Source organism: Rhineura floridana, chromosome 15 (genome assembly GCF_030035675.1).
Source record: "Rhineura floridana isolate rRhiFlo1 chromosome 15, rRhiFlo1.hap2, whole genome shotgun sequence".
In the NCBI taxonomy this organism is placed as follows: domain Eukaryota; kingdom Metazoa; phylum Chordata; class Lepidosauria; order Squamata; family Rhineuridae; genus Rhineura; species Rhineura floridana.
The window spans coordinates 34,380,879-34,405,656 of record NC_084494.1 but is presented as its reverse complement, the minus strand read 5'-3'; the positions used below and the strand labels follow the sequence as shown (position 1 = coordinate 34,405,656).

At 48.5% G+C, this 24,778-nt stretch overlaps 1 protein-coding gene across 3 annotated transcripts in view; it reads left to right on the top strand.

Moving 5' to 3' along the window:
* The window catches only part of MAP4K1 (mitogen-activated protein kinase kinase kinase kinase 1), a 51,517-nt gene that overhangs the window by 25,216 nt on the left and 1,523 nt on the right, over positions 1–24,778 (top strand). The window contains exons 11-30 of one of the 3 annotated variants that reach the window (XM_061596448.1): positions 1,072–1,153; positions 2,482–2,601; positions 4,575–4,656; positions 4,879–4,937; positions 6,460–6,524; positions 7,513–7,557; positions 7,887–7,910; positions 8,901–8,943; positions 9,727–9,895; positions 13,879–13,952; positions 14,447–14,531; positions 15,619–15,695; positions 16,779–16,839; positions 18,090–18,195; positions 20,857–20,915; positions 21,140–21,243; positions 22,507–22,681; positions 23,206–23,274; positions 23,365–23,448; positions 23,959–24,029. In XM_061596448.1, the coding sequence (XP_061452432.1) occupies positions 1,072–1,153; positions 2,482–2,601; positions 4,575–4,656; positions 4,879–4,937; positions 6,460–6,524; positions 7,513–7,557; positions 7,887–7,910; positions 8,901–8,943; positions 9,727–9,895; positions 13,879–13,952; positions 14,447–14,531; positions 15,619–15,695; positions 16,779–16,839; positions 18,090–18,195; positions 20,857–20,915; positions 21,140–21,243; positions 22,507–22,681; positions 23,206–23,274; positions 23,365–23,448; positions 23,959–24,029 (1,654 nt within the window). The remainder of the gene's footprint in view (positions 1–1,071; positions 1,154–2,481; positions 2,602–4,574; positions 4,657–4,878; positions 4,938–6,459; positions 6,525–7,512; positions 7,558–7,886; positions 7,911–8,900; positions 8,944–9,726; positions 9,896–13,878; positions 13,953–14,446; positions 14,532–15,618; positions 15,696–16,778; positions 16,840–18,089; positions 18,196–20,856; positions 20,916–21,139; positions 21,244–22,506; positions 22,682–23,205; positions 23,275–23,364; positions 23,449–23,958; positions 24,030–24,778) is intronic. The other 2 variants (XM_061596449.1, XM_061596450.1) reach the window with 2 other exon arrangements.

Below are 24,778 nucleotides of genomic sequence, written 5' to 3'. Positions count from 1 at the left end.
TTTTTACTGGTGGGAGCAGCTTGAGTGTTGTTTTTTTAAATCAGCTTCAAAGAGATTTCATCACTGATTGGCAGATCAACCCATTCCCCCTCCAGGTGTGGCCAATGGAAATGCTTTGCTGTGGTGACTAGTGTGTTCACAGCCCTTGTAAGGCCTTGCAGGTAGCTGAACCAGGAGACATGCAAGCAAGTGTAAGAAATTTGGGAGCAAGTCACTAAGGCAGAGGGTGTGTGTGTGAGCAGACTTCAGCTTGTGAGATCTACTAGAAGTCCAATGCCCACCAGCCAGGTGAAAAATAGTGACTGGGACATTATGCTCTTAGAATTTTTTTTAAAAGGGTGCCTCTATCTATACACATGAACCATAACTGAGCTCTCAGTTCCTTCCACTCAAGTCCACTCCTGGCCTTCCTCCCAAGCTTTCTTACATAGGAAGCTGCTGAGTCAGGCCATTGGTCCATCTCCCTCAATATTGTCAACACTGACTGGCAGGGGCTCTCCAGGGTATCAGACGGAGCCTTTCCCAGCCTTACCTGGAGATGTTGGACGTCTGAACCTGGACCTTCTGCATCCAAAGCAGATGCTCTGCCACTGAGCTACTTCATCCCAGAAGCCTAATTTAGAAGGGAGAGAGCATTTTTGTTGTCAACAAAGAGCCTTGAGGCACTTTAAAGACCTTTTTTATGGCATCAGCTTTTATGCCATCATAAATGTCTTTAGTCCATAAGGTGCCACAAGACTCTTTGTTTTTGCTGCAAAAGGCTAACGCGGCTACTCCTCTGGAAATCTTTTTTGCTGACCTGCTGCAAGTCACTCCGAGATCTGCCAGTAGATCATCCCTGTTACCTTCTTCCCACCCCTGAGGCCTAAGCAAGTGGGAGCCTATTGGTCCTTTGTTGTCACCTGGCCTCTGCTGAGCTGGAAGCTGCACATCTGGACATCTGCAGCAGTGACACTGCGGCACATCAATGGCTTCCTCTGGCGAAGCACCTCGGTGGGGCCCGGAGTAAGACCCCTTGGTGCCTTACAGCCCTAAACATCCTTCCCGCATTGGGTGCTGCTCTCCCCACAGGACTGCGGCCTTCCACAACTTTGTCAAGGTGGCGTTAACCAAGAACCCCAAGAAGCGGCCCACTGCCTCCAAGATGCTGACTGTGAGTATCGCAGCCCCCTCCTCTTCTGTCTCTACTCATGACCTACTCCAGGGCAGGGTTGGCAGTGCCACCTCCTCCTGTCAGCCCAGCGCACCTCCAAATCACTTTGAGCCTGTCTAGGGTGCGCACACCCATATATCAGAAATGCTTTGCTTCCTCCAAAGAATCTTGGGAACTGTAGTTGGTTAAGAGTGCTGGGAATTGTAGCTCTGTTAGGAGGGATAAACTATAGTTCCCAGGATTCTTTGGGGGAAGCCATGTGCTTTAAATGTGTTTGCAGCCTCTTTTTACACATGGTTTTGGACAAGGTGGTTCTTAAAGTGTACTGTATCAAGAAAAAGTATTCTGGTTTGCTTGCAGTTTGTGAACCACTAAAAAGAGGGGAAAATGAAAGAATATTTATTTTAGGAACAGAATTATCCTTCCTCAGAGTCACAGTAAATATACAAATAATGCATATCCAGGAAGTGGATTAGAAAAAGATAGTCCATTCTCAACGTCATCCCGGATGAATATGAAGCAGAAACTTAAAATACGTAGAAATGTGTATTAAAAAAATGTGTGCAGTAAAACCAAATTAAAAACAGAAGTTCTTGTAACGGGTTTCTGTTGTCTTAAGCACTTGCTGAGAATTGCTGTTCAAAACAGTCACTTTATTTTCTCATGTTTGTGCTTGGTTACATATATTGGTAAGTATTTATATGATTACTATTTAGACATCCTTTTATAAATTTTTATAAAATGTTTCTCTATTTTGAACCTTATTAATCAGTGTTTTTTTGTCCACTTGTAAGTATTGTCTCTATTTTGGTAATTCTGTTTTAAATTTGGTTTCAATAGACACTTTTTTTGTTTTTAATACACAGTACTACATATTTTAAGCTATATATATATATAAATTTGGGCAATTTGTCAAAATAAATAATTCAAAAAAAAATTTTTTGCATCTTTGAGAATTATTTCTACTTTTGGCTCAGTTGTCCTGCCAGGTAGTGCAGAAGGGCATATACTGGGCCAACAATGCATCTATGAGTGAAAATAACGTTTAAATGTATTATATGAAGCAAAATTACATACAAACATGTATAAGGATAAATTTAACTAAAATGCTGACGAATTTTCATTAGAACTTAAAAAAAGCAAATGGACATGGAAATGTGGAAACTGAATTTAAAATTAGAAAAGCAAGGAATTGAGAGCGACTGAAATGGACTGATTTGCCCCTCCCTAGTAGAAACGTCAGTTCCCGAAGCTTCCCTTGCCATTGGTGTGGCTCTGACCCTAGGATGGAGCCTAACCCCCTCCAGCTGACCCCTTCCTTCCCCCAGCATCAGTTCATTGCTCAGCCAGGACTGAGCCTCAGCCTGACCCTTGACCTCCTGGAGAAGCTGCGGGATCCCGACAAGCTGCCCAGCTGCAGAGGTGAGACGGATGAAGAGGAGCAAGAGGTGAGAGCAGGAGAGCGAGAAGAGGAACAGGGGGGGCCTTTTACTCCTTTGGCTAAACCCCCCAGATGCCTTTTGTGATGCCCAGGAGCCACTTCTATCACCCGGTCAGCAAGGAGGAGGGAGAATATCCGCTAAATCGGATTTAGTGCTGGATTTAGTCCAACAATCTGCTGTCTTTTCAGACCAGCATTGCTTTCTTGCAGCGGGTTGTGGCTGTCATCAGCAAATGTTCAATCCGCTCCGAATTTTATGTTATTGTCGTCGCAGTTGGCTTTCCTCTAAGCTGATGCATTCTTAACTGCTGTCTAGGTGATAATGATCGCCATTTACATCCATTAACCTCCCTCCAATTTTAGGCGATTATCTGCCTAATTTATGTGTAAATAGGAAAAAAGGTGGAAGAGCATAAGCTTTTTCATAACCATTTTCATTAAAAATTACATGATTGCTTTTCACTTTAAAAAATCAGAGGATTGGCAATTGTGAAAACAAACCGAAACAAAAAAGGGCGGATCGGGAATGAAAGCTGGACTCTCGGAATTCAAGCAGATTGGAACTAGGCAGCGACCCCATCCCTACCAGTCAATGTCCATGTCAAGAAGCCTGCTTCTCCCACACCCCATACACGGCAGTTTCACTAGAAAGCTATTGACGCTGGTCTGCATGAGGGACATAACAGACATTTGTGGGTTTTCTTCCTGAAGCAAAATGCCTGTATTTGCAGCTACAGATCAGTGCCCTGAATAAAGCAACTTGGTTCCTGAACAGTTATCTCAGATCCATTTGGCAGGGAGGTGGGGATTTCCTGCACAAGATGTCATGCAGTTAAGCCAGTCATGCAGAAGGCTGAATTAGGCGCAATAGTCTGTTGTGCAAGAGCAAGTCAGCCAGATTTTAGACGGGAGCAATGATGGGCCATAGCAAATGAGTCAGCACTTTGAACAGGTAACGCTGAGTAAGATGAGTGAGCACAGCACTGTGTACAACAACAGGTTGCTCTGTGCTTAGGATGTCAGCTAGACATTTGAAAAATCCTACCCTTGTGGAAATGGCATGGCCCACTTGTGCAGATATTAGGACTGTGCGCCAGTTGGCCAAGTTCCAAGTCAAATCAGGCACATTCAGACCTTTTGGGACCTTGGCTGAATAGGGTTCTGACAGCCATGGATGGGTACCAGTCAGATTGGATGACTCAGAGCAACCCAGGGCTCTCAGGGGGCACGGCATCAGGCAGGGAGAAGAGGAAGCCCCAGCTCTCCTTGCCTGAGTGCCACCGCTGCCCCACCAGATTGCTACAGGTGCTAGTTTGTATCACGTGATGCTGGGGGTGGTTGTCTACAAGGCACTTGCACCAATAGAAAGAAAGTGCCTTGCAAAGAACCACCCTCAGGATCGCTCCCTGGGCTCAACAGCCAAGAAGCCAAGGGAGCGATCCTGAACAGAACTGACCCTGCTCTCGGTTGGGGAAGGGGGAAGACATACCATCTCCTTCCCCCAGCCTCTCTCTGCTGTATGTTCAGTTAGGGTTTTTTTTACCTTAATGAAACATTAGCCCCGCCTCCTAAACTTATTTGTGAGTGGCTCTGAGTTGGGGTGGGTGGTCCCCAGGTTGACCCAGGGTGGGTCAGCCTGATGCTCTCCCTCTGGATTGGAGCCGTGGGACAAATGGGAGGGCCTGTGCACAGATATGTATTCTGAACATGTGATGTCACATTTTGGTGACATGGAAATGTCGTGAGAGACTGTTGCTGCTTTGAGGCAATGGCCTCTAAACTCCCCTCCAAACCTGTGATCCTCAGCCCGGCAACTAGTTCATGCAACAAAATGCCTGTTGGGCTGGGAAAGTGCAGGGTCTTCCAAGGTCAGAAGGGGCATCAGGGGATGGCCACTGGGCCAGGAGTTATCAAGCAGAAAACACAAACACATGCTGATACATGCACCATCCCTAACCTGCTGTTTTCTTGTCCACAAAGCCACCTCCACCTCCAGTGCCTCGAAGGATTCGCTCCAGCCAACGGCAGGGCGTGACCTCATCTGGATGCACCACCTCCACGGGTACGTCTGCCCCAGGACACTTTCCCTAAAGGCCCCCCTTGCCTCTCTCTTACTCCCCGTTGCTCATCATCCTTTGCATGCCGGACACAGCCCTCCTCTCCTCTCCTCTCCTCTCCTCTCCTCTCCTCTCCTCTCCTCTCCTCTCTGGAGAGCCCTCTTTCCTCTGCCTCCAGTCACCACAGAGAGACTCTTTTAAAACTCCTTCGTCTCATCTCGTTGCAGTGCATGATTTCGGCCTCGCTCTTGGAAACAGGCAGACTCTGGAGTCCCCAAACTTTACGGTACCTCCTCACCCCCACGCCTGTCTTCCTGTCCCAACTGATGCAGGGCCGCCACTCCGAGATAAGGGAGAGATTCCTTTCTTTAGCCACTTTTTTGACCCTAACACCGGCATTAGAGAGTCACTGGATTTATCTCTTGGGGCTGGGCTTCACCCTGACACCAGGAGCGGGGGACTTAGGGTGCTAGCCAATGCTCCCATTCTGCTAGCACAAGAGATGTACGCTAGCAGAATGGAACTTTCTCCTCCTCACACACCCTCAAAATTAGTACTGGAGGATTGGAGGACACTCCAGAAAAGATATGGGGGGCACACGGAGGGAGGAGAGGAAACAGAAGTCCCATTGCGCCCGTGGATTTCTGCTGACACTACTTAGGAGGATCCTAAATCTCCACCACCCTACGCAAGCTAAGTTTGGTATGTTTGACATTAGGTGACCTTTGAAAGCCGCTTTTAAAGCGCTATCTTGCACAATGCTTGGAAGGGGCTTCTCATGATGGTAGGTCTTGCTCAGTGGGGCAGTGGAATCTGCTCCGCATTTTATTCTGAACTTTCAAGGAACATGTTATCTAGGGATAGGCGAGAAATTTGATTCAGTTTGCATTTCAAGCTGAATCTACTAAATTCTCACTTGCCAAAACTATATGAGCACTGAAACGCAGCCATCCTTTGAAATGTGCACTTAGTTGAATTTTGCAATGCAGTTTGCCAACCAATGAATGCATCTGTTAGGGGAAAGAGTGCCTAAAAACGAATATATGGGTGAATATAACATAAAAATGCATTCTATGACAAGGAATTGCTTGCAAAAATGGTCCATTAGTCAAAACTGCCTACAAAAACGTGTTTTATTTGGATAAATTTGCACTAAAATGCTAGATAATTTTCATGAGGATTTTTTTAAAAAAATTGCAAATTGCTGCAGAAATGTGAAGAACTGAATTTAAGATTGGAAAAAGGAGAAATTGAGAGAACCAAAATTGACAGATCTTCCCATCCTTAGTGCTCTCCTACAGAGTGCTTGCTATACGGCTTTAAGGGAGGCTGGGCCTGATGGGAGTTGTAGTCCAAAACCTCTGGAGGGCACCAGGTTGGCAAAGGCTGCTGTAGAGTGACCAGAAGGTGATGGGATTCAGAGCATACCTACACACTGCAAACCTATAGCGGTTTTATGCCAGTCCTCGTGGCTTCCTCCAAAGAATGCTGGGAATTATATTTCATTGTGGGTGCTGAGAATTCTGCATTAGAGAACTCAAGTGCCTTGGAACTACAGTTCCCAGGGGAAAAGAAGTGACTGTTAAACCAGTTTCCCAGATGCAGCAGAGAAGTGTCCAGAATGTACTGCACTACCAAACTCCCTGGAGAGCCACCCCGGGGTCGCCATTGGCTAACTCTGACCAATAACACTGCTGCTACCACTATGGGCCCTCCTTTGAAGAAGCAGCCATGGCAATGCATCTTCAGGCCTGGATGACACCCCCCCCCAAGCATCAGCTCCTCCAGACTTCACTTTCTGCCTGCAGGAAATCACTGCGGACCCTGGTTATGGTACTGGCAGCCTTCTCTACGTCTCCACATTGGCTCGCAGGTAAGGGCAGTAGCAGGGGACTTGTCTGGAAGTTTGACAGATGCCAGGCAGCTGCTGGGTTGGGCGGAAAGCAAGAGCAGTCACTGTTGGAGATGCCACCAGAAGCAACACTTGCAGTCAGACATTCCATAGGACAAGAATTGGGGACCTTTGTCCCTCCACGATGACAACTCCCGTCAGCCCCAGCAAGCACAGCAAATGGCCAGGGATAATGGGAGTTGTCGTTCAGCAACATCTGGAGGGCCAAAGCTTCTCCACACCTGCCACAGGATGAATCTAACCTGCTTGTAGTTCCCATGTGATGCACTAAAATTGTAACACAGCCAACGCCAACCTGGTGCCCTTGAGATGTTTGGGGTTACAACTCCCATGAGCCGCAGCCAGCACATGTAGGGGAGCTATAGTCCTCAATTTCTATAGGGCACCAGGATGACAAAGGCTGTAATTTAAAACAAGGCTAGAAGTTAATAGCTGCATATGCACCACACATTGAAAGCACATGGCTTCCCCCAAAGAATCTTGGGAACTGCAGTTTACCCGCCACAGAGCTACAGTTGCCTGCACCCTTAGCAAGCTGCAGAAGGGTGTGGAAGCAGTTGGTGTCTCTTTTTTTGGTGCTTGTGAAATCCGTGCGGTAATGCACAAGTGAAAAAAGTTAAAGTTGAGATAGGGAACGTCCCCCTCCACCTCCAGATGTCACTGATTTATAACTCCCATCATCCCTGACCATTGGCCATGCTGGCTGTAGGGAGCTGCACTCCGACAATACCTGGAGGGCCAAAGGATCCTTATCTCTGCCCTTAGCTTGGAATGGGGAGAGGTTTCTTCTAAGTTTTCATTCAGCTGGGCTCATAAATCTCACCCAGTTCTGAACCGCAGCGGGGTCAGCCTCTCCCTCGCTGCTCCCTAGGCCCAGCCAGCTGCCACCTTCCCTGGCTTCCAGCCAATCACCTTCCAGTCTTATATCCTGCTTCCCTTTTCTTTGTAGGGAGGACATAGCCAACTCAGACGATGATTACGATGATGTGGACATGTAAGTGGCAGAGTCTCCACCGAAGGACTATCTCCTCTTGGGGATACAGCCAGTAACTGACAGCCAGAACACGCCTCTTCCCCCTGTCCCACAACCAATCCGTGCTTGCTGGGGCTAATGGGAATTGTGGTCCAAAGCACTAGGAGCACATCCAGTAGGAAACGGTTTCAGCAAGGCATAGGAACTAGGAGGCTGAGCCAGAAGAGTTGGGTAGACGAGTCCCTGAGTGGTGCTTAACCTATCGTTAAGCAAAGTACCACTTTGTTCCTGCTGCTTCCTCAAGGCCATCTTCTAACTCTCATCTCCATTTTCCTCTCTTTCGGACCCAGACCCAGCAGCTATAATACAAGCAGGTAACTCTTTCCCCATATATTTCAAGATGCTATATAATGGTGGGGTGGCCACTGGCTGAATTGCTACGAAGTCATAGAATGTTTCTGACCATCATGACAGCCCCCTAAGGGTCCAATATGGCCCATGAGGCCATTTCCCCCAAACCGTGCCCATCAGCTGATGGCACTAGCGATGTTAGCTGATGAGTGGGAGGACGGGGTTTCATCCTGCCTTGGCAGGGAACAAGGGAAGTGCAGCCAAGGCAGTAGACTTTAATCCCAGCTCACCAGCTAAGCAGGGATTAAAGCCCCATGCAGAAGTGGGCTACTTCAAAGAAGCTTTTACAAAGGCTTTGAGACAGCTCCTAAGCTCCTGTTTTCTCAAAGTTTCTTTTCCAAGTTTCTCTGTGCTACCCTTAAGTCTCCACCATTGGGGAGTTAAAGGGGGAGTCTTAGAGGAGGCTTTTCCACAACTCCTCCCTTCCCCTTTAAGTCTCCCATCTCAGGGACTTAAAAGGAAAGCACAGGGAGACTTCGAAAAGGCTTTTGTAAGTCTCCCCCGTCCCTCTTCAAGTCCCTAATCATGAAGAGTTAAGGGAAGTGCAAGGGATTTTGACTCTGCCCACCTGTCAATTTTTGACCTGCAAGGCAGACTCTGATAAGGATCCACCCCATGAGCCATAACGGTTCCCAACCCCTGTCTTGGAGCAAAAAGGAGTAAAATCTTCAAACAGTGGCTGTTAGCCTTTTGGCTAGTGAGTAGGGCCCTAGGTGTCTTTATCCTTGCTCGTGGGCTTCTTGGTGGGAGTTTGACTAGCCTCTCAGGGAAGCCAGTGGGTAGGATCACCCTGGCTTGCCACTCTCTCCTCTTAGGGGGCAGCCTGCCTTGGTTTTGCACATTTCACTGCAGTGAAGCATCTTGCTAGCGGAATTTTGCCGGGTTGGGGAAGAAAAATAGGCAACAGGAATTGTCCTTCATCCTTGCACCTGACCCCTCCTTTTTCCTTTCAGTGACACCTCAGCTCTTGACCTCCCACCCCCGCTGCCCCCCAAGGTAAGTCACTGCTAGAAGGCAAATAAGCTGCCATTCTTCCTCCTTCCCACACAAACACACCCACATGTGCTCACGGTCAGCAAATTTCAGCATCAGCACAGAGGTCTACCGTGACAAAAAAAGTGGCCAGTGGTAGGCCGAGACCACATGCCCTGCACCCCAAGATGGCTTCTCCCATTGTTCCACAACTCTTTCCATTCTAGTCCATCAGCAGGAAGTTACTGACCCTTATTGTATGCTTCCCCCCCCCCCGGTGAATAGACCATTTTTTAACTCAGGGGTGAGCAACCCTTTTACCCTCCAGAGCCATGAGCAGCAGTGGGTGGGCACTTGGGGGTGGGCTGCATGGCAGTGGCCTGGGTGTGCATACATACACACAAAGCATCCTCCCCACAATCCTGGCTTTCAAAGGATCTCCCTGCTGGGAGCGGGGAGAAGAGCAAACCATCCTTCACCCCAGCAGGGACTGCATAGCTTTTTGGAAAGCAAAGGTATGCACCTTGGACAGCTCCTTGAAAGTTTGGACTAAAACCCGGAGCAGATTCCGCTGCCCCACTGACATGGAGCCACCACCTACCATTGTCATGCACCTTCTTTCCCGAAGAAATCATGCCGCTCTCAGCTGGCCAAGCAGCTGCTCATCCCCCACAGGGGTGTGCACCTTGGACAGCTCCTTGAAAGTTCAGACTAAAACTGGGAGTAAATTCCACTGACCCACTGACATAAGAGCCACCAGCGGCGCATGGAGACGAGTCATCTCTGCCTCCACCTTTCTGTCTGCAGCCCAAGCTCTGGATCCTATCCGATGAGACTGCAGTGGACCGATCTTCTCCGTGGTGTCCCGCCAAACCCATATTCCGGGGACGGTGCTCCAGTGGGCCCGTGACAGGACGAGCCCCTCAACCAGCTATGCCGATGGGGGCCCAGGCCTCCCACCTCACTGCCAAATCAGGTATGACTTACCCAAGAAAACGCAGTAATAAAGAAAGAGAAGCCCTAAACATAGGGCATCAAATGAAGATGAGTAATAATGTTATTGCAGAGCTGTAGCCACAAGGGGTAAGTGATAGAACCTCCCCCACTCAAAAAAGGATATCCCAGTTTCTGTCCCTTACTATTTCATCTCTCATTTAAAAACAACACCACAAGTCCCTAGTCCTCTTGCTTTATGAGTCATAAAGGGGAAATGTTCAGGCAGTATCACACCCAGTTGGTTACTGAGAAGTCAACGCTCTTGTGTGCCTCCCAGAGGCCTGGCCAAAGAGTCTAAAGCCATTGTGATGATGGCTGACAAATGCATGGAAACTCAGCAATTAAAAAAAACTGAGTGGGAAGTCAGGAAGACTAAACTTCAGATGTCGCCTCTGCCTAGAACCCACAAAGTGTCAGGCCTCAGCAAAGCTCAGAGACAAGGATGCGTGAACCGTCAATTTTAGTTTCTCCCATTCTTCCGGTCTTAAATTCAGTTTTCCACATCAGGATGCAATTCTTAAAAAAAGTTCTCATGAAGATTCATCAGCATGCTAGTGCGGATTTCTCCTAACAGACACATTTGCATGCTGTTTGGCCTAATATACACCTTTTTGGAAAGCAATTTCCCCTAATTTATTTTGCATGTTGTTTTCAACAATATAAGCATTTGTATGCATACTTTATTGTATTTATTTTATTTGATTTATATCCCACCGTTCCTCCCAGGAGGAGCCCAGGGCGGCACTTTAACCTCATATGTGCATTTTTGTACGTATTATTTGGCTGGAGATCTGCATTGCCAAATTTAGAGAAGTGCAGATTTTTGAAGGATGTCTTGGGTTTCAGTTTGCATATTGTTTCAGAAAGTGAGAATTAGGCGGGTTTGCCGTTAAATGCAAACTGAACACAATCGTCGTCGTCCCCCATCATTACGCAGAGACAAGTTACAGCTGGAGGTCCAGTTCTAGTACAGGCAGGCCAGGATTCAGAGGCAGGTGATGTGATGGGAGACAGGGTGGTAGTCAGTCTCCTCCGGGCCAAGGAGGCGAGGCACAGGGAAACTCTTCAGCCAGGCACGTTGCTCAGACGTAAGAAGAGCCTGGCTGCAGGATCAGGCCAAAGGCCTATCCAGGCCAGCATCCTGTTCCACAGTGGCCAGCCAGATGCCTCTGGGAAGCCCGTAAGCAGCACATGAGCGCAACAGTGCTTGGTCCCCACTTGCGACTCCCAGCAAGCGGTTTTCAGAGCCATTCTCCCTCTGATTTGGGGCCAAACTAAAAGTTAAGTGTGACTTTGCATGCAGTTTTTTTTTTATTGTAAATGCAGATTGCATCAGGTGTGGTGGAGCTGTTACAAATCTGGCGTTTGCTTCCATCTGAGGAGCGATGGAATCCCTCAGTGGTGCAAATGGGGCGGGGTGGCAGTGGGATGATCCTTCCGGTAGAAGTATTAGTTTCCAGGGAGGCAAACCATACTGCAGGGCTGAAGGGGTCCTCTTCTAATCCCTCTTACACATATCCCAGCTGATGCTATTTGCATTTTTAAAAATCCTACATGTTAAATGCAAAGGGTCATTTAGGGTCGCTTAGACATTAAGGGTTGCATTCAACTAAGTCCTACTCATAGCGTACCTGTTGAAGTTGGTGAACCGAAGTTAGTCATGCTTATTAACTTCAATGGGTCTCCTGTGGGTAAGACTAGTATTCAATACCACCCTAAAGCATTATAAAGCCTGGCAGATCCTGATTGGCTTGTAGATCAGCTGACAGTATTCAGGCTGGTGCTAAATCCTAGAAGGAGCCCTCACCCACAGAATTTAATCTGCCTTGTTCACAGACAAAATTGGTCCCTGGTTGATAGATTACAGCACCGGAGGTCAAGATTTGAGACCCCCCCCCCCAACCTTACAACACTATGGGTTCTTTAGAGAAGCCCTTTCTCTCTTAGCTCCATCTGCAATATGAGGATAAAAGTGCTGACCTACCTTACAGGGTTATTGTAACGATTATTACAGCTGCGTTTCAGTATGTTCTGGCCAGCAATGGGGACCCTGTGGCCCTTGAGATGTTGCTGGACTACCACTGCCTTCATTATATACCCAGCCGATCACTGCACTCTGCAGGTGAGGGCCTCCTGCAGATGCCATCTTATCAGGAGGTCCATTCTGCACAACATAGGAAATGGACCTTTAGTGTGGCAGCACCTACCCTGTGGAATCCCCTCCCCTTAAATATTAGACAGGCCCCATCTCTGTTATCTTTTCGGCGCCTATTGAGGACCTTCCTCTTTCAACAAGCCTTTTAAGTTAAGACCTTCTCCCAGTCTGCGTCTGTATTGAAATTGCTTTTTAATATGTTTTCAAAACTTTTTTTAAAAACAATATGTTTTTTAACCTGTTTTTAAAAGATGTCTTCAAAGCTTTTTAAAAAATGTTTTTAAAGCTGTTTTGTTTTAATGTATTTTAAAGTCTGTTTTTATGATGTTTTAAAATGTTTTTAGTGCTTTCGTTTGCTGCCCTGGGCTCCTGCTGGGAGGAAGGGTGGGATATAAATCAAATAATAAATGAATAAATAAATAAATCCTGACCATTGGGAGCTGGAATCGAGTAACACCTGGAGGACCACAGGTTCCTTATCCCTGGTTATGTCTGAAACAAAATATTTGTGCTAGAATACAGTAACTGAAATGGTTTGCAGATTAAAATGTACACTGTATGCTAGACAAACCTAAAATGTGAGCCATAAAGCCCTCATTGGCTTTGGCTAAAGCTTCTTGCTGAACAATTTGCCCTGTTTTGGAGATCTGACCAACGTCCAGGAATTAAATAAATCAAACATCAAAACAAATATATCTCCTTACACATCAAGAGAAAGGGTAATCAAGCAAAGTAATGAATCCTCAATTGGGTCATGTTCACAGATGCAAAACCACAAACGAACAGGAACATTTCAATATCTGCCATCCACTACAGAAGCAGGCCATTAGCTGAAATCTGAGTATGGTAAAGGCTTCCCTTGGGATAGAAGAGTGTTTATCATTTTCCCTCAAGTCATCTGCCAATTCATGTTCATACATTTGATGGTGTTGTACCACAGGGAGAGCTTGATGCTATTAGAGGAAGTCAAATTGCACTGGGAGAACACGTTTTCAAGTCTAGGGCAATGAACGTACAGTAATTTGAATACTCAAAATAACTGCTTAAATGTTTTTATTTCCCCATGATACCTTTGAGAGACACACACATGCCCCAGACCATAATTGAGTCTAAGTGTGCCACTGAAATAATTGCACATTCTTCTCCATTAACTGCCTCTCTCCAATTCCTCTGAACTTTCCCCAATGTTGAATTTTACTTAGGGCAGGGACCAGTCTTGGAGGGCAGGCCTCTGCCCTGAAGATCTTACACTCTATAACTGGAACATAAATAACAACAACATTACCGTTATTGTTCCAGATTGCCTCCAAGGAGCTCAATATGCTGCTTTCCCTTTCCCTTTCCTCCTCACAGTGACTGGCCGGTGGCCACCCAGTAGAGCTTCATGCAGTGGCAGCTGGTGGCACCATGCCAGTGGAGTAGTGGAATCTGAGTTCAGCACCTTGGACAGCTCCCTGACTGTTCAGGCTAAAACCCGGAGCGGATTCCACTGTTCCGCTGACATGCAGCCACCAGCCGCCACTGGCATCATAGCTGAATAGGGATTTGAAACTTGGCCTCCCAGATCCTGGTCCAGCACTCTTAACTACTGCACCACACTGACTGTCCATGGGACTTCCTTCCAAGTAGACACAGTGAGGAGCACAGCCTAAGACCTGCCAGCTGTGACAAGAGGAGAGGGGCTCTCCTTTGCCCAGCGTTGTGGGTGGCAGGCACCTGGGGTAACATAGGGGTATGGTTGTCCATTGTTGCTCTAGGAATTAGTGGTGTGGCTGCTGGGGACTGATCCTTTCCTTCTTCTCCTGCAGTTCCTGAACTGCGGCCAATCCCCCAGGCCGATGGACCCCCCATTCTCCCACCCAAGCCGGAGAAGCAGAAACCCGTGAGTGCCTTGATCATCCACATCTGTATTCCCCAAACATCTGACAGACCAGATGTTGCTGAACCTCCACTCCCATCCGCAAGCACCGCACAATGGCCAGGCTGTTCAGCTTGTGTGGATGTTCTGCAACATCCGGAGGGCCAAAGGTTCCCCACGTCAGTGGTAGACAAAGCACTATTCCGCCCCCACCCCCCAAATTAAAATGGGGGGAAGCATCTGCAGATTATTCCCAGCCTGGTGCCCTGCAGGTGTTTTGGACTACAACGTCCATCAGCCCCAGTCAGCATCAGCCGAGGGCTGATGGGAGTTGTAGTCCAAATGATGCAGAAGGGCACCGGGTTGGCAAAGGCTGCTCTATACAATGAGAAGAAAAGGGGGGTGATTATACCCCTGATGGGGGTGGGGATAGTGCATAGGCCAGGACGGTTTGTGAGGTTGTCTGCTAATACCGGGTGCCCTCCCCTTATGGATGTCTGTTGCCTCCCTCTTTCCAGGAGAGGGTGCTCTTCAAGAAGGTTTTTGACGAGTGCCCCTTACGTGTCACCTCAGCTACTGCTTGGACCCACCCAAATACCAACGGTAGGGCACAGAAGGGGCGAGGTCTGTGTCTGGGGGGAGGGGAGGGAAATGGGAAGCCAGAACCAAGCCTATGTTATCACACCCAGCCTGCTTGTCAACGTTCCAAGTTTGCTTCAAGGCTCTAGTCCTCATTTCTGAAACTCAGTGATTTGTACTATTATCTCCACCCCGCCTGTCCTCATGCACTTCCTCTTGTGTTTGCACAAGTCCAGTTACTGCCGACCTTCTTCTCCCTAACCCATCTCAGTGGCCTCTTTCGCACCTATCTTTGCATTGCAGGAGCTGCTTCCACCCCACACTGCAGTGGTCTCACCCCTTCCGCCCCCCCTCCGGATGTGCTTTTTGGGCAATACTGAGACATGGGGTGTCTACCCTGTCTCACATGCCTGAAACACCCCAGCCCCCAGCCGAATTCCCAGTTTAGATCCCGGTGAGCCCTTCAGCAGGGGGAACAGAGGCAGGCTTGAACCCCTGCCTAGCACCAAGAAAAGGGGCCTCACTCCATCCCAGCAGGGCTCCATCTTGCTCAAAGCACCCAAGAGCACAGAAGCATATTGAAGAGCCCTGCTGGATCAGACCATTGGTCCGTCTAGTCCAGCTTCCTGCAATGATGGCCAATCAAGTGCCTCCAGGGAGCCCACAGGCAGGGCATGAAGACAACCGCCCCATTATTGGTTCCCAGCATTTGGTACTGTAAGGCTGATTGCTTCTGAACATGGAGGCTCCATTTATCTAACAACAACTGATAGACAGATTGACAGAGGAAAAGGAGACATCTAAGCCAGAGGCTGTCACCACATCTGGTGGCAATAAATGGCAAAAGTTTGAAGGAGGAGGGTTGCAGCTCAGTGTCGGAGCATCTGTCTTGCATGACCCCTGGTTCAGTCCCTGGCAGCATCTCTAGGTTGGGCTAGGGAAAGCTCCCGCATGAAACCCTGCAGGGCCGCTGCCAGTCAGAGTAGATGGTCTGACTTGGCATCAAGCAACATCCTGTATTCCTAAAGTCATGCCCTGTGGCGCCGTTTCCCCCCTCCCTCCCCCCCCTCCCCCCACTTAGAACTGTCTGAATTCCCTTTCCCCTTTGCAGAGCCGCACTTCATTCTGGGTGCTGAAGAAGGGATCTTTGCCTTGAACCGAAGCGAGTCAGAGCCCACCCTAGAGCTGGTGAGACGGAGAGGGTGCTGTGGGGAGGGTCCGGATGGGCAGGAGGGAGGCAGAAAACAAAAAGGGACTGCTAAGTTTTGACAGCATGTAAACCAAACTTTAAAATGCAGAGTCAGTAAGAACTCTCAACAGAGATCAGTTACCCACTGAAAGCATCACCGTGATAAAAAGTGTGGATTGTCCCTCATCCTTTGAATGCATCCAGGTTCATGTGAAGGGTACTGTGAGGATGTAGTCTTGTGTACATGGATTACGGGTGGATTCTGATCCCTGTTATGAATGCTAACCATGAGATGGTAGTTAACTGGGATTAGTGAAGGTGGAGTAGGAGACCTTGATCTTAACTAAGGGGGGAGGGGGCAGAGCTTGGAAAAGTTACTTTGTTGAACTACAACTCCCACCAGCCCAATCCAGTGGCCATGCTGGGAGTTGTAGTTCAAAAAAGTAACTTTTCCAAGCTCTGGGAGGGGGTAGATAAAAGGGCCTGAAGGAGTCAACTTCACATCTCAGTGGAGGCAACTATGGACCTGCTCTGTTGGCTTTCAAAAGCAGTTTGCTGCCTCTTGGCTTCAAGTTTGCTTCCTCTGTATAATGGGCATAATAGGAAGTTGTTACAAGAAGGAATGGATGAATCAAGTGGATGCTGTCTGAGGAACACAAAATAATAAAACACCCTCACCCTTAGCACCTACATGGTTTTTTTTGACAGTCTGAAATACTTGATGTACATCCTGTCAGTAATCCTTCCAACATGAAACCAGATATTTTCTTAAAGAATAAATTAAAATACAACTATAACCTCTTTATTGAAACAGAAAGTAAGAATCAATGATACTTAAAAGCCATAAAATCATGGACCTGGCAGTGGGATAAGAAACACCTAGCTACCTAAACCCAGCCAAAGGCACTCTGCAATCATGAAAATGCCTGAAGCAGACATTCACAGTGAAGGAGTCTGGCAAGCTTCCTTTGGGAGGGAGAACCTTGAGAGGAGTCACCACTGAAAAGCCCCCACGAAATAATGTTTTGTGACCCGCCTCCATAATTCTGACTGCTTTCTCCTCTTTCCCTCCCCTCCCCAAGCTCTATTACAGCCGCACGACTTGGGTATACTGCATTGGAAGTGTCCTCATGTCACTTTCTGGTGAGTTGATCACACTGGACAGAGCTCGTGTGTCTCCAGCAACCAGCAGAGCATGGAAGTAGTGGAGGAAGGCATTGCCAGGCAGAGGGTGGGCTGGGAGGGATCAGTTTTGATACCTGCTGCAGATGCTAAGTTCAAAGTGAGGTGGGGCTAGGGGGCAGCTTCACAATGAGCCAGGCCGCCAGGCCATGCTGTGTATAGCCTATGTCTGCTTCTGGTTGGCTGGATTCCAGTAAAACATCCTCAGTACTGCTAAAGAACTTAAGGGCCTGGCTGCTGGATCAGACCAAAGGCCTGTCAAGCCCAGCGTCTGGTTTAATTATGTAAAATTCCACCACAGCAGACAGCAAGGCCAATACCATAGCTTTTGTTGGAAGCCGAACTGCAGCAGAACGGAAACAGCGCTCCACGTGATGGATACGGGTGGGAACAGAAATCTTACTTGTCTCCCACAGTGGCTCTCCAGATGCCCACAAGCAACCACAAGCAGGGCAACATTTCTTTAGTTTATTTATCTTACAAACGTATAAACTGCTTCACTGCCTGAGGCCATCAAAGTGATGTATAAGATAAACAGTGAAATACAATGTAAATTCTAAAAACATAAGAAGAACCATGCTGGATCAGGCCAGTGGCCCTCTAGTCCAACATCCTGTTCTCATAGTGGCCAACAAGATGCTCAAGGGAAGCCGGCAAGCAGGGCCTGAGCACAAGAGCCCTCTCCCCTCCTGCGGCTTCCGGCAACTGGTTTTCAGAAGCAGACTGCTTCCAATCCTCTTTCAAAGCCATCCAAGTCGGTGGCCGTGGCTGCCTCTTGTGGGAGCGAATTCCACAGTTTTAACTACGTGCTGCAGGACGCTAATAAAGTCTAGTTTCTAAAAAACACCAAAGCCATTCCTACAGATGCACAGCTAAACATTTCGTAAATGATCTCAGGAGAAGCCTTTCTAAGCAAAAACATATTCAGGAGGCGCCTCAACATCACAGCGCTGGGTGACTGTCTAATTTCTAAGCCTGCCTAATGCTGGTGCCCTCCTCTGCTTAGATACACTGCCTCTGACCTTGGAGGCTCCGTTCAGCCATTTTGACTAAAAGCCATGGAGAGGCTACTCCTTCTCAACCGGCCTTTGTGAATTTCACCTGTGGGGGCTGACCAGGAGAATCCCACAGTCCCATCCCTGGGGGTTATGCCCACCGTGAGCAGCGCTGATTCTGTGGTGTTTTTGCCCCCTCCTTTCCCCTCCATCCAGGCAAGGCCTCCCAGCTCTTCTCCCACAACGTGCTGGGCCTCTATGAGCAGAGCAGACGAGACCAGCGCCCCGGCATGTACATTTCCTCCCACCGGCTATTACCCAGGTAACCCATGAGAAGAACTTTGGGACAATGAAGGGGTGTGTGTGTGTCAATGGCCCTTCCTTAATCCGCAGGTGATTTGAAGTTGTCATCTTTTTTTTCCCTGGCAGCGCTCCCGTTCATTTAAGCAGCTGCCCGGGAGGCAGAACATTCAGAAGATCAGGGGCCTCTCCAGACTGGTGTTTCCTATTCTTCAACATCAGTCGTATATTGGCAAATTCAGAAGTGCAGGGTCCCTTCACGTTAGTCACAGCCATGCCCTCTCCCTCTTTTTTGCTGCTGGGCTGGGAATGAGACACTTGTTAATGCCTTCTCCCACAACAACAGACATCCCAAGGAGCCAACAAGCATGAAAGGGAAGAGGGTTAGCTACTGAAAACAGTAATCTCAGTGGCTGACTCACCTCCTTTTACTCCGATTGGCTCCAGTCAGGAGGAAAGGACAAGGAAGCAAGTTAGAAGATTCTTCTTAGTGGCTAACAGTCCCTTTTCATGTTGTTTGGCTCATAGGACACTTGAGACACAAGGATCCTGCTGGGACCCTGCTCCCAAAAAAATAAGGGGTCTAAGAGCCCCTGAGACCCTGGACGACTACACCACTGTGCAACATGTTCTTGACACTAGTGGTGGATTTCTTATGAACGCAGAAAGCCGCTTTATGCTGAGTCAGACCACTGACCTGTCTAACTCAGTATTGTCCACACTGACTGGCAGCAGTTTTCCAGGGTTTCAGGCAGAGGTCTTTCCCTGCCCTACCTGGAGGTGTGGGGATTGAACGGAGAGCCTTCCGGATGCAAGGCAGATGCACTACCACTGAGCTATGGCCCTTTTCCGTTCGGCTTTATGAGTTGTCCTGCAATGCTTCCCCTATGCTGCCACGTTATTGCTGTCTGGAGGGGCTGCGGCCCAACAAAATTGGGACAAAAAACCCTCAAACTTTTGTGATTTCAGCAGGACATTACAGGATATTGCACTGATGGAAAATGAAGGCACAATTAGTATGGAAAGCAGGATCGCACCTGACCGCCCTGAAAGGATCGTGAACACAAATAATCATGGATGTACAATAAACTGGATGTCTGGAGGGGCCTTTAAGTTTCTCTTCCTACCTCCACCATTTGGAGGAAGCTTTGTCTGCTAAGTTTCTGCTTGCAAGGTAGTAGTTAAGGAATAGGAGGCCAGGAGAAAATATATATTGATATTCTAACAATTTTATGAGGATTTGAAATGACAAGTCAAGGGGGAATCAAACAAGTCTTTAAATGTGCCTGGAGTAGACAAGCCTTTTAAGTAGAGCCTAGTCTGCATCTGTGTTGGATTTTTTTTTTAAAAAAAGATGTTTTTAAAAAGATGTTATTTAAAAGATGTTTTTAGTGTTTTATCATTTGTTTACCACCCTGGCCTCCTTATATAAATTTAATAAATAAAATAAACAGGAAAAGAGGGACACAGATGAGATGAAAATGAAGGGCTGCAGAACCAGTTAGACGGGGATGTTTTTCACCTGTTCGTCTCGGCGGCTGCCATTCCAACAGGGTTCCCCCAAAGACAAAACTGCTATATGGGAGACGGATCCTTAAGGATGGATCTCGACACCTGCCCATGGATTAAAAGTGGTATAGTGGTTAGAGTTTCGGACTCGGACCTGGGAGAGCAGGGTTCAAACCCTGCTTAGCCGTGAAGTTCACTGGGTGGCCTTGGGCCAGTTATGGCCTCTCAGCCTAACCTACCTCACAAGGTTGTGGTGAGGATAAAATTGGGAGGGAAAGAACCAAGTGTGTATGCCACCTTGAGCTCCTCAGAGGAAGGTGGTATATAAATGTAATAATAAAATGAAATAAAAGTGAAAGTTTATAACGGGGGTGGGGAACAGGCCTGGAGGGCAAATATACCCCCCTCGGCAACTCTGTCTGGCTCTCAGGATTCTGCACAAGCCACACCCTCACTGGCCCTGCTCCACACTTCAAAGATGTACAAGTAGAAGCCTCTGACTTGTGTGGGGCTGGACAGTGGCACTGCCATAGAAAGATAAGAGTCACATCTGTTGCCGCAATCTCCCTCCGGCATGTGTCCTCCAGAAGGTTGCTCACTAGGGAATGCAGCCTTTAGGCTGAGAAAGGTTCCCCACCCCTGGCCTTATTGGATGAAGTATGAATGCAAAGAGGGAGGAATGCTGACTGCTGTGGCGAGTCCTTGATAGATGGTGGCCAAGTTTATAGGCAGTCTTTAACAGTGATTATAAGTATACCGTCAGTAACAGTAAGTATATCATAGCCAGTGTCTATGACACTTTAGAGAATGTCGTATTTTCTGTGAGGTTGCGATTTTAAGCTGCATTTAATTGTTTTTAATGATGTATTTTAAACTGTTGTAACCTGCCCTGGGACCTCAGGGTGAAGAGCAGAAAATAAATTAATGTATTGTTATTATAAACCATCATCATCACTGACTGGTCCCTGCTCTCATGAAGCTTACACTCTAAAATTGACATTGCTAGAGACAGCAGAGGGAGAGGGGAGGAGATAAAAAGCACCTCACATCTCCTGTTGGAAGGATCAGACCTTGCAGCCAGCCCTAACAACATGGTGAACCTGCCTCCGCTCATCATGTGCCGGTCCCCACAACTGCCCACCATACTCAGCTGACCTTTTTCCTTCCCTCTCAGGAAAAACGCCACCACCACCAAGATTCCGGATACTAAAGGATGCCAGAGATGCTGCGCAGGTGAGTGCAGTCCCAGCCCTGGCCTTCAGGGGGTGCTGCCATTCTCTCTCTCCCTCTCACACAAACAAGCCACATCCTTTCATTTCCTGTCCAAATCATTGTCTGTGCACACAAAATCTCATTTGTTGAAATTTTGACTAAATCCCCAATCAGCAGAGAGGGCAGATGCTGTAGCTTCTGAGCTGCCTTTGCAGCTAACACTACGAGTCCCCCTTTCCTTGCAGCCAGGAACACGCAGACTGGCTGCCACTATCTATGCGGGGCACTGGAGGGAAGCGTGGTGCTGCTGCAATGGTACGAGCCCATGCAGAAGTTCATGCTGGTCAAGGTAAGGGCCTCTCCCTCTACGAGGTCAGAGCCAAGGTGGGCAGCCTGAGGGAGGAAGGGCAGGATACAAATCTAATAAATAAATAAAACAAGGGAGAGATGGGGAGAGCAGCTGGTGTGGTTTTTTTTTTTTTAAAAAAGGCTACATTGGGGCACCTCTTGGATCAAAATGTGAGCACAAGGGAACAAGCACCAAGCAAACAACTCTGCCGCTTGCACTGCAGGTTTGCCCTGGTTGATCACCACAGGTCCTGCCAGATCTCCCCCTCTACTAGGTTGTAGGGTTTTTTCAGAACTGTAATCGGAGCTGCTCAGCATCCTTATATGCAGAGGAACATCAAAAGGCCCCATGTCTGGTCCCCCTCTTCCAACACTCAAACAGCCACAACTACAGGACTGCCTGGCTTCTTCTTGTTTAGTAGGGACTGGGAGTTGCATCACACCCCACTTCCCCCAGTGAATACCCCCCTCCACAGTTCCTGAGGCTTCACACCTCACCCTGTAGCCTGCCAACTCCCCGAATTCCCTGCCAGCTCCTTTCCTGCTGGGCTTTATTATTATTTAAAATATTTCTATCCCACCCTTGTACCCTACAACAGGGCAGTTTTGCCTCCTCTGGAACTCTAGACAGGCCCTCTCTAATTCCAGACATTCCAATTATAAGGAATTCTGAGGCCTCACTGTCAACAGCTGGGTCCCTGCCCAGCTGTTCCTTATCTGGCTGATCTCCCAGCCCTTCTTCAGGGGCCTGATCCTGCATTCACGCAGAAGGGAAGCCAAGGGGACAGAGGGGCAGTCCTTGGTGGGTCCTCCACACCCCCGAAAACTCAGAATTTTCAGGAAGAATCACTCACTTTCAGAGGAATGCCTCCCAGCATTTCTGCAGGTGCCACTGATCCAGATGTTAGCCGCCCTCATAGGAGTGTGTCTGCTGTGTCCCAGCATGAGGCACTGCTCTGGCCTTCTAGTGGTCCTTTCAATACTGTGGTGCCAAACCATTTACCAACCAGCTCAGTATTGTCAGCACTGACTAGCAGCAACTCTCTAGGGTTTCCGGACAGGGGTCTCCTACAGTCCTACGTGGAGATACTGTCGGGTTGAACCTGAGATCTTCATGCAAAGCACAGTCAGCAACTCAGGCTTCGCTGTAATGGCCAGAAAGGTGGCAGCCACACTTCTTGTAGGAGGAACTATAAAGACTTGCTTTTGGCGACGAGCCAGGCGTGTCCAGGAATCTGGTCTTTCTCCTCCCTTCTTTTGCCAGCATTTTGACTTCCCACTCCCCTCGCCGCTTCCCATCTTTGAGATGCTGACGTCTCCTGGTGAGGAATACCCAGCAGTCTGCATCGGCGTGAGCAAGGGGCCACCAGGCCAGGAAGTGCAGTTCCAGATCATCAACCTCAACTCTCTGACCTCCTGGTTCATTGATGATGACAGCGGTAAGGACCCTGAAAGCAAGTCTGCACGTGTGTAAGCATGAGCCAGGCTGAGGCCCTGGTAGCCATGCTCAAATCCAAACCAGGAGGAGCTGCATTCCACTCCAGCAACCCTGAGGACAAAGAGTGCGAAAGCAGACAGTGCCTCTGCTTTGTTGACCAAGCAAAAGCAGGCTCCCACTATTTATGCAAGGCCTGGCTAATCCAGAGGCTTGATAGTGATTAGCAATCATATGCCCCAGGATTGTCTACTCTTGTGCACCCTTAGGACTGACAGCAGTAACAAGGGTGACCAGTACAGGGTGCCGAGTTTTGGCAGAGTAGAAAAGCTGCACTGACCAAAGTTCTCCTCACTAAAAAGAACCTGGCCACTCCACCCCCTGCTCTTCCCTTCCTGTTGGGCTGCTAGGCCAGCCCAGCCCCTCTGCCTTGAAACAGGTGGCAACATTAGGGCCAGATGATTTAGACAGGGTACAAAGTAATACCAAACTCATGATGCTCTAAATAACACAAGCATTTCTTAACAGAACCTGCGTGTTCTGGCCCAGTACAGGTGACCCAGCTGGACAACAAGACTGTGCTGGTTCTGATGGAGAGTAAGTACAGCAAGAAGAGGTAGCTGGCACGTCAGGATGGGGTGTGTGTGTGTGTTGCTGGCGCCAAAACGTTTGTGTTTGTTTTTGCAGGGAGCATCCACTTTGTCAGCCCCCAAGGCTTGCTACTTCAGAGCTCCCCAGAACTCACCTTTGGCATGGCAGTGGAGTCAGTCGGTGGGTTCCTTCTGCTACAGCTGCAGCCTGTTCTTTTCCTCTCCCCCTATTCCAAGCTGTTCCTGGGGGGGCTCAGAGGAAGTTGCATTTTTGGGATCCTGATAGAAATGGCTTCAGCTCCCCAGTGCATCTCAAGGGCAGTTGGAACTGGAGTGCTACACGAAACGATTTCCTCCAAAATGCTGCACTGATGGTGCCTGCTCTCTCTGTGGTGGTCCAGACTCTGAGAACCACCTTGGTTCCTTGGTGGGGTACAGAGAATATAGATGTGGCTTGATGGGCTACAGAGGAGCTTGCATTAGGTAAGGGTTTTGGATCCCTTTTGACCTGAGGTTATTAGACCACTTCTAAAGAATTTTCTCCCCGCTCCAGAGAAAGCATCATCTTTTCCACGTCTGGTGAGAGGCATCTCCCTGTAGCAACACAGGGCTTTCCTCTGCCTTTGGTCTGAAAAAGGGGAAGGAGACTGTGGCAAGTTCTGAATTCCCTCTTCTCTTTCTCTCCCCCCAGCGGTGGTGCAGAACTGTGTGCATGCAATTTGGCGCCATGGTGTGCAGACATGGCTTCTTGGATCAAAACAGGTATGGAGGGAACTCTCCTTCCAGCGTTGCGTTGCAGGGCTTCTTGGGACACCATTACGGCTAAGGGCCATAGTGGGAGGATGATTCCTGATCCCAAAATGGAAATGGACTGCCTTCAAGTCGATCCCGACTTATGGCAACCCTATGAATAGGGTTTTCATGGTAAGCGGAATTAAGAAGGGGTTTGCCATTGCCTTCCTCTGAGGCTGAGAGGCAGTGACTGGCCCAGGGTCACCCAGTGAGCTTCATGGCTGTGTGGGGATTCGAACCCTGGTCTCCCAGGTTGTAGTCCAACACCTTAACCATTACACATCCCAACGCAGCCTAAAACCCCTTCTTCCCCGTTTGTTCTGGGTATTCTGTCAGGCCAAGGTGCTGGAGCTCTCTAAGTGGGGTCTTATTTCCCCTTTCTGGGATCCCGTCTTCTGCTCGTCCCCTCCTATCTGCTACTGTTTGTGCTCCCTCCGCTATTTTTGCAGAAATGGGAGAAAGGAAGCAAACACCGACTGTGGGGGATGTGTGCTTGTAGAATAGTTTCCTGCTTAGCAGCCCCTCTGCCCTCTCCCGGAGCCTTTATCCTGCTTGCTCCAAGGGAACAGTCCTGTCTGCATCCAGACTACCTGAATTTCCTTCATGTAAACCCTGATTTATAAGGCTGGGTACAAAGACTCTTAGCACAAGACTCTGATAATCTCCAACCTAGAGGAGGGGTTGGGGGCTGGTTGGCTTTCTGGTGCAGCCCTTCCTCC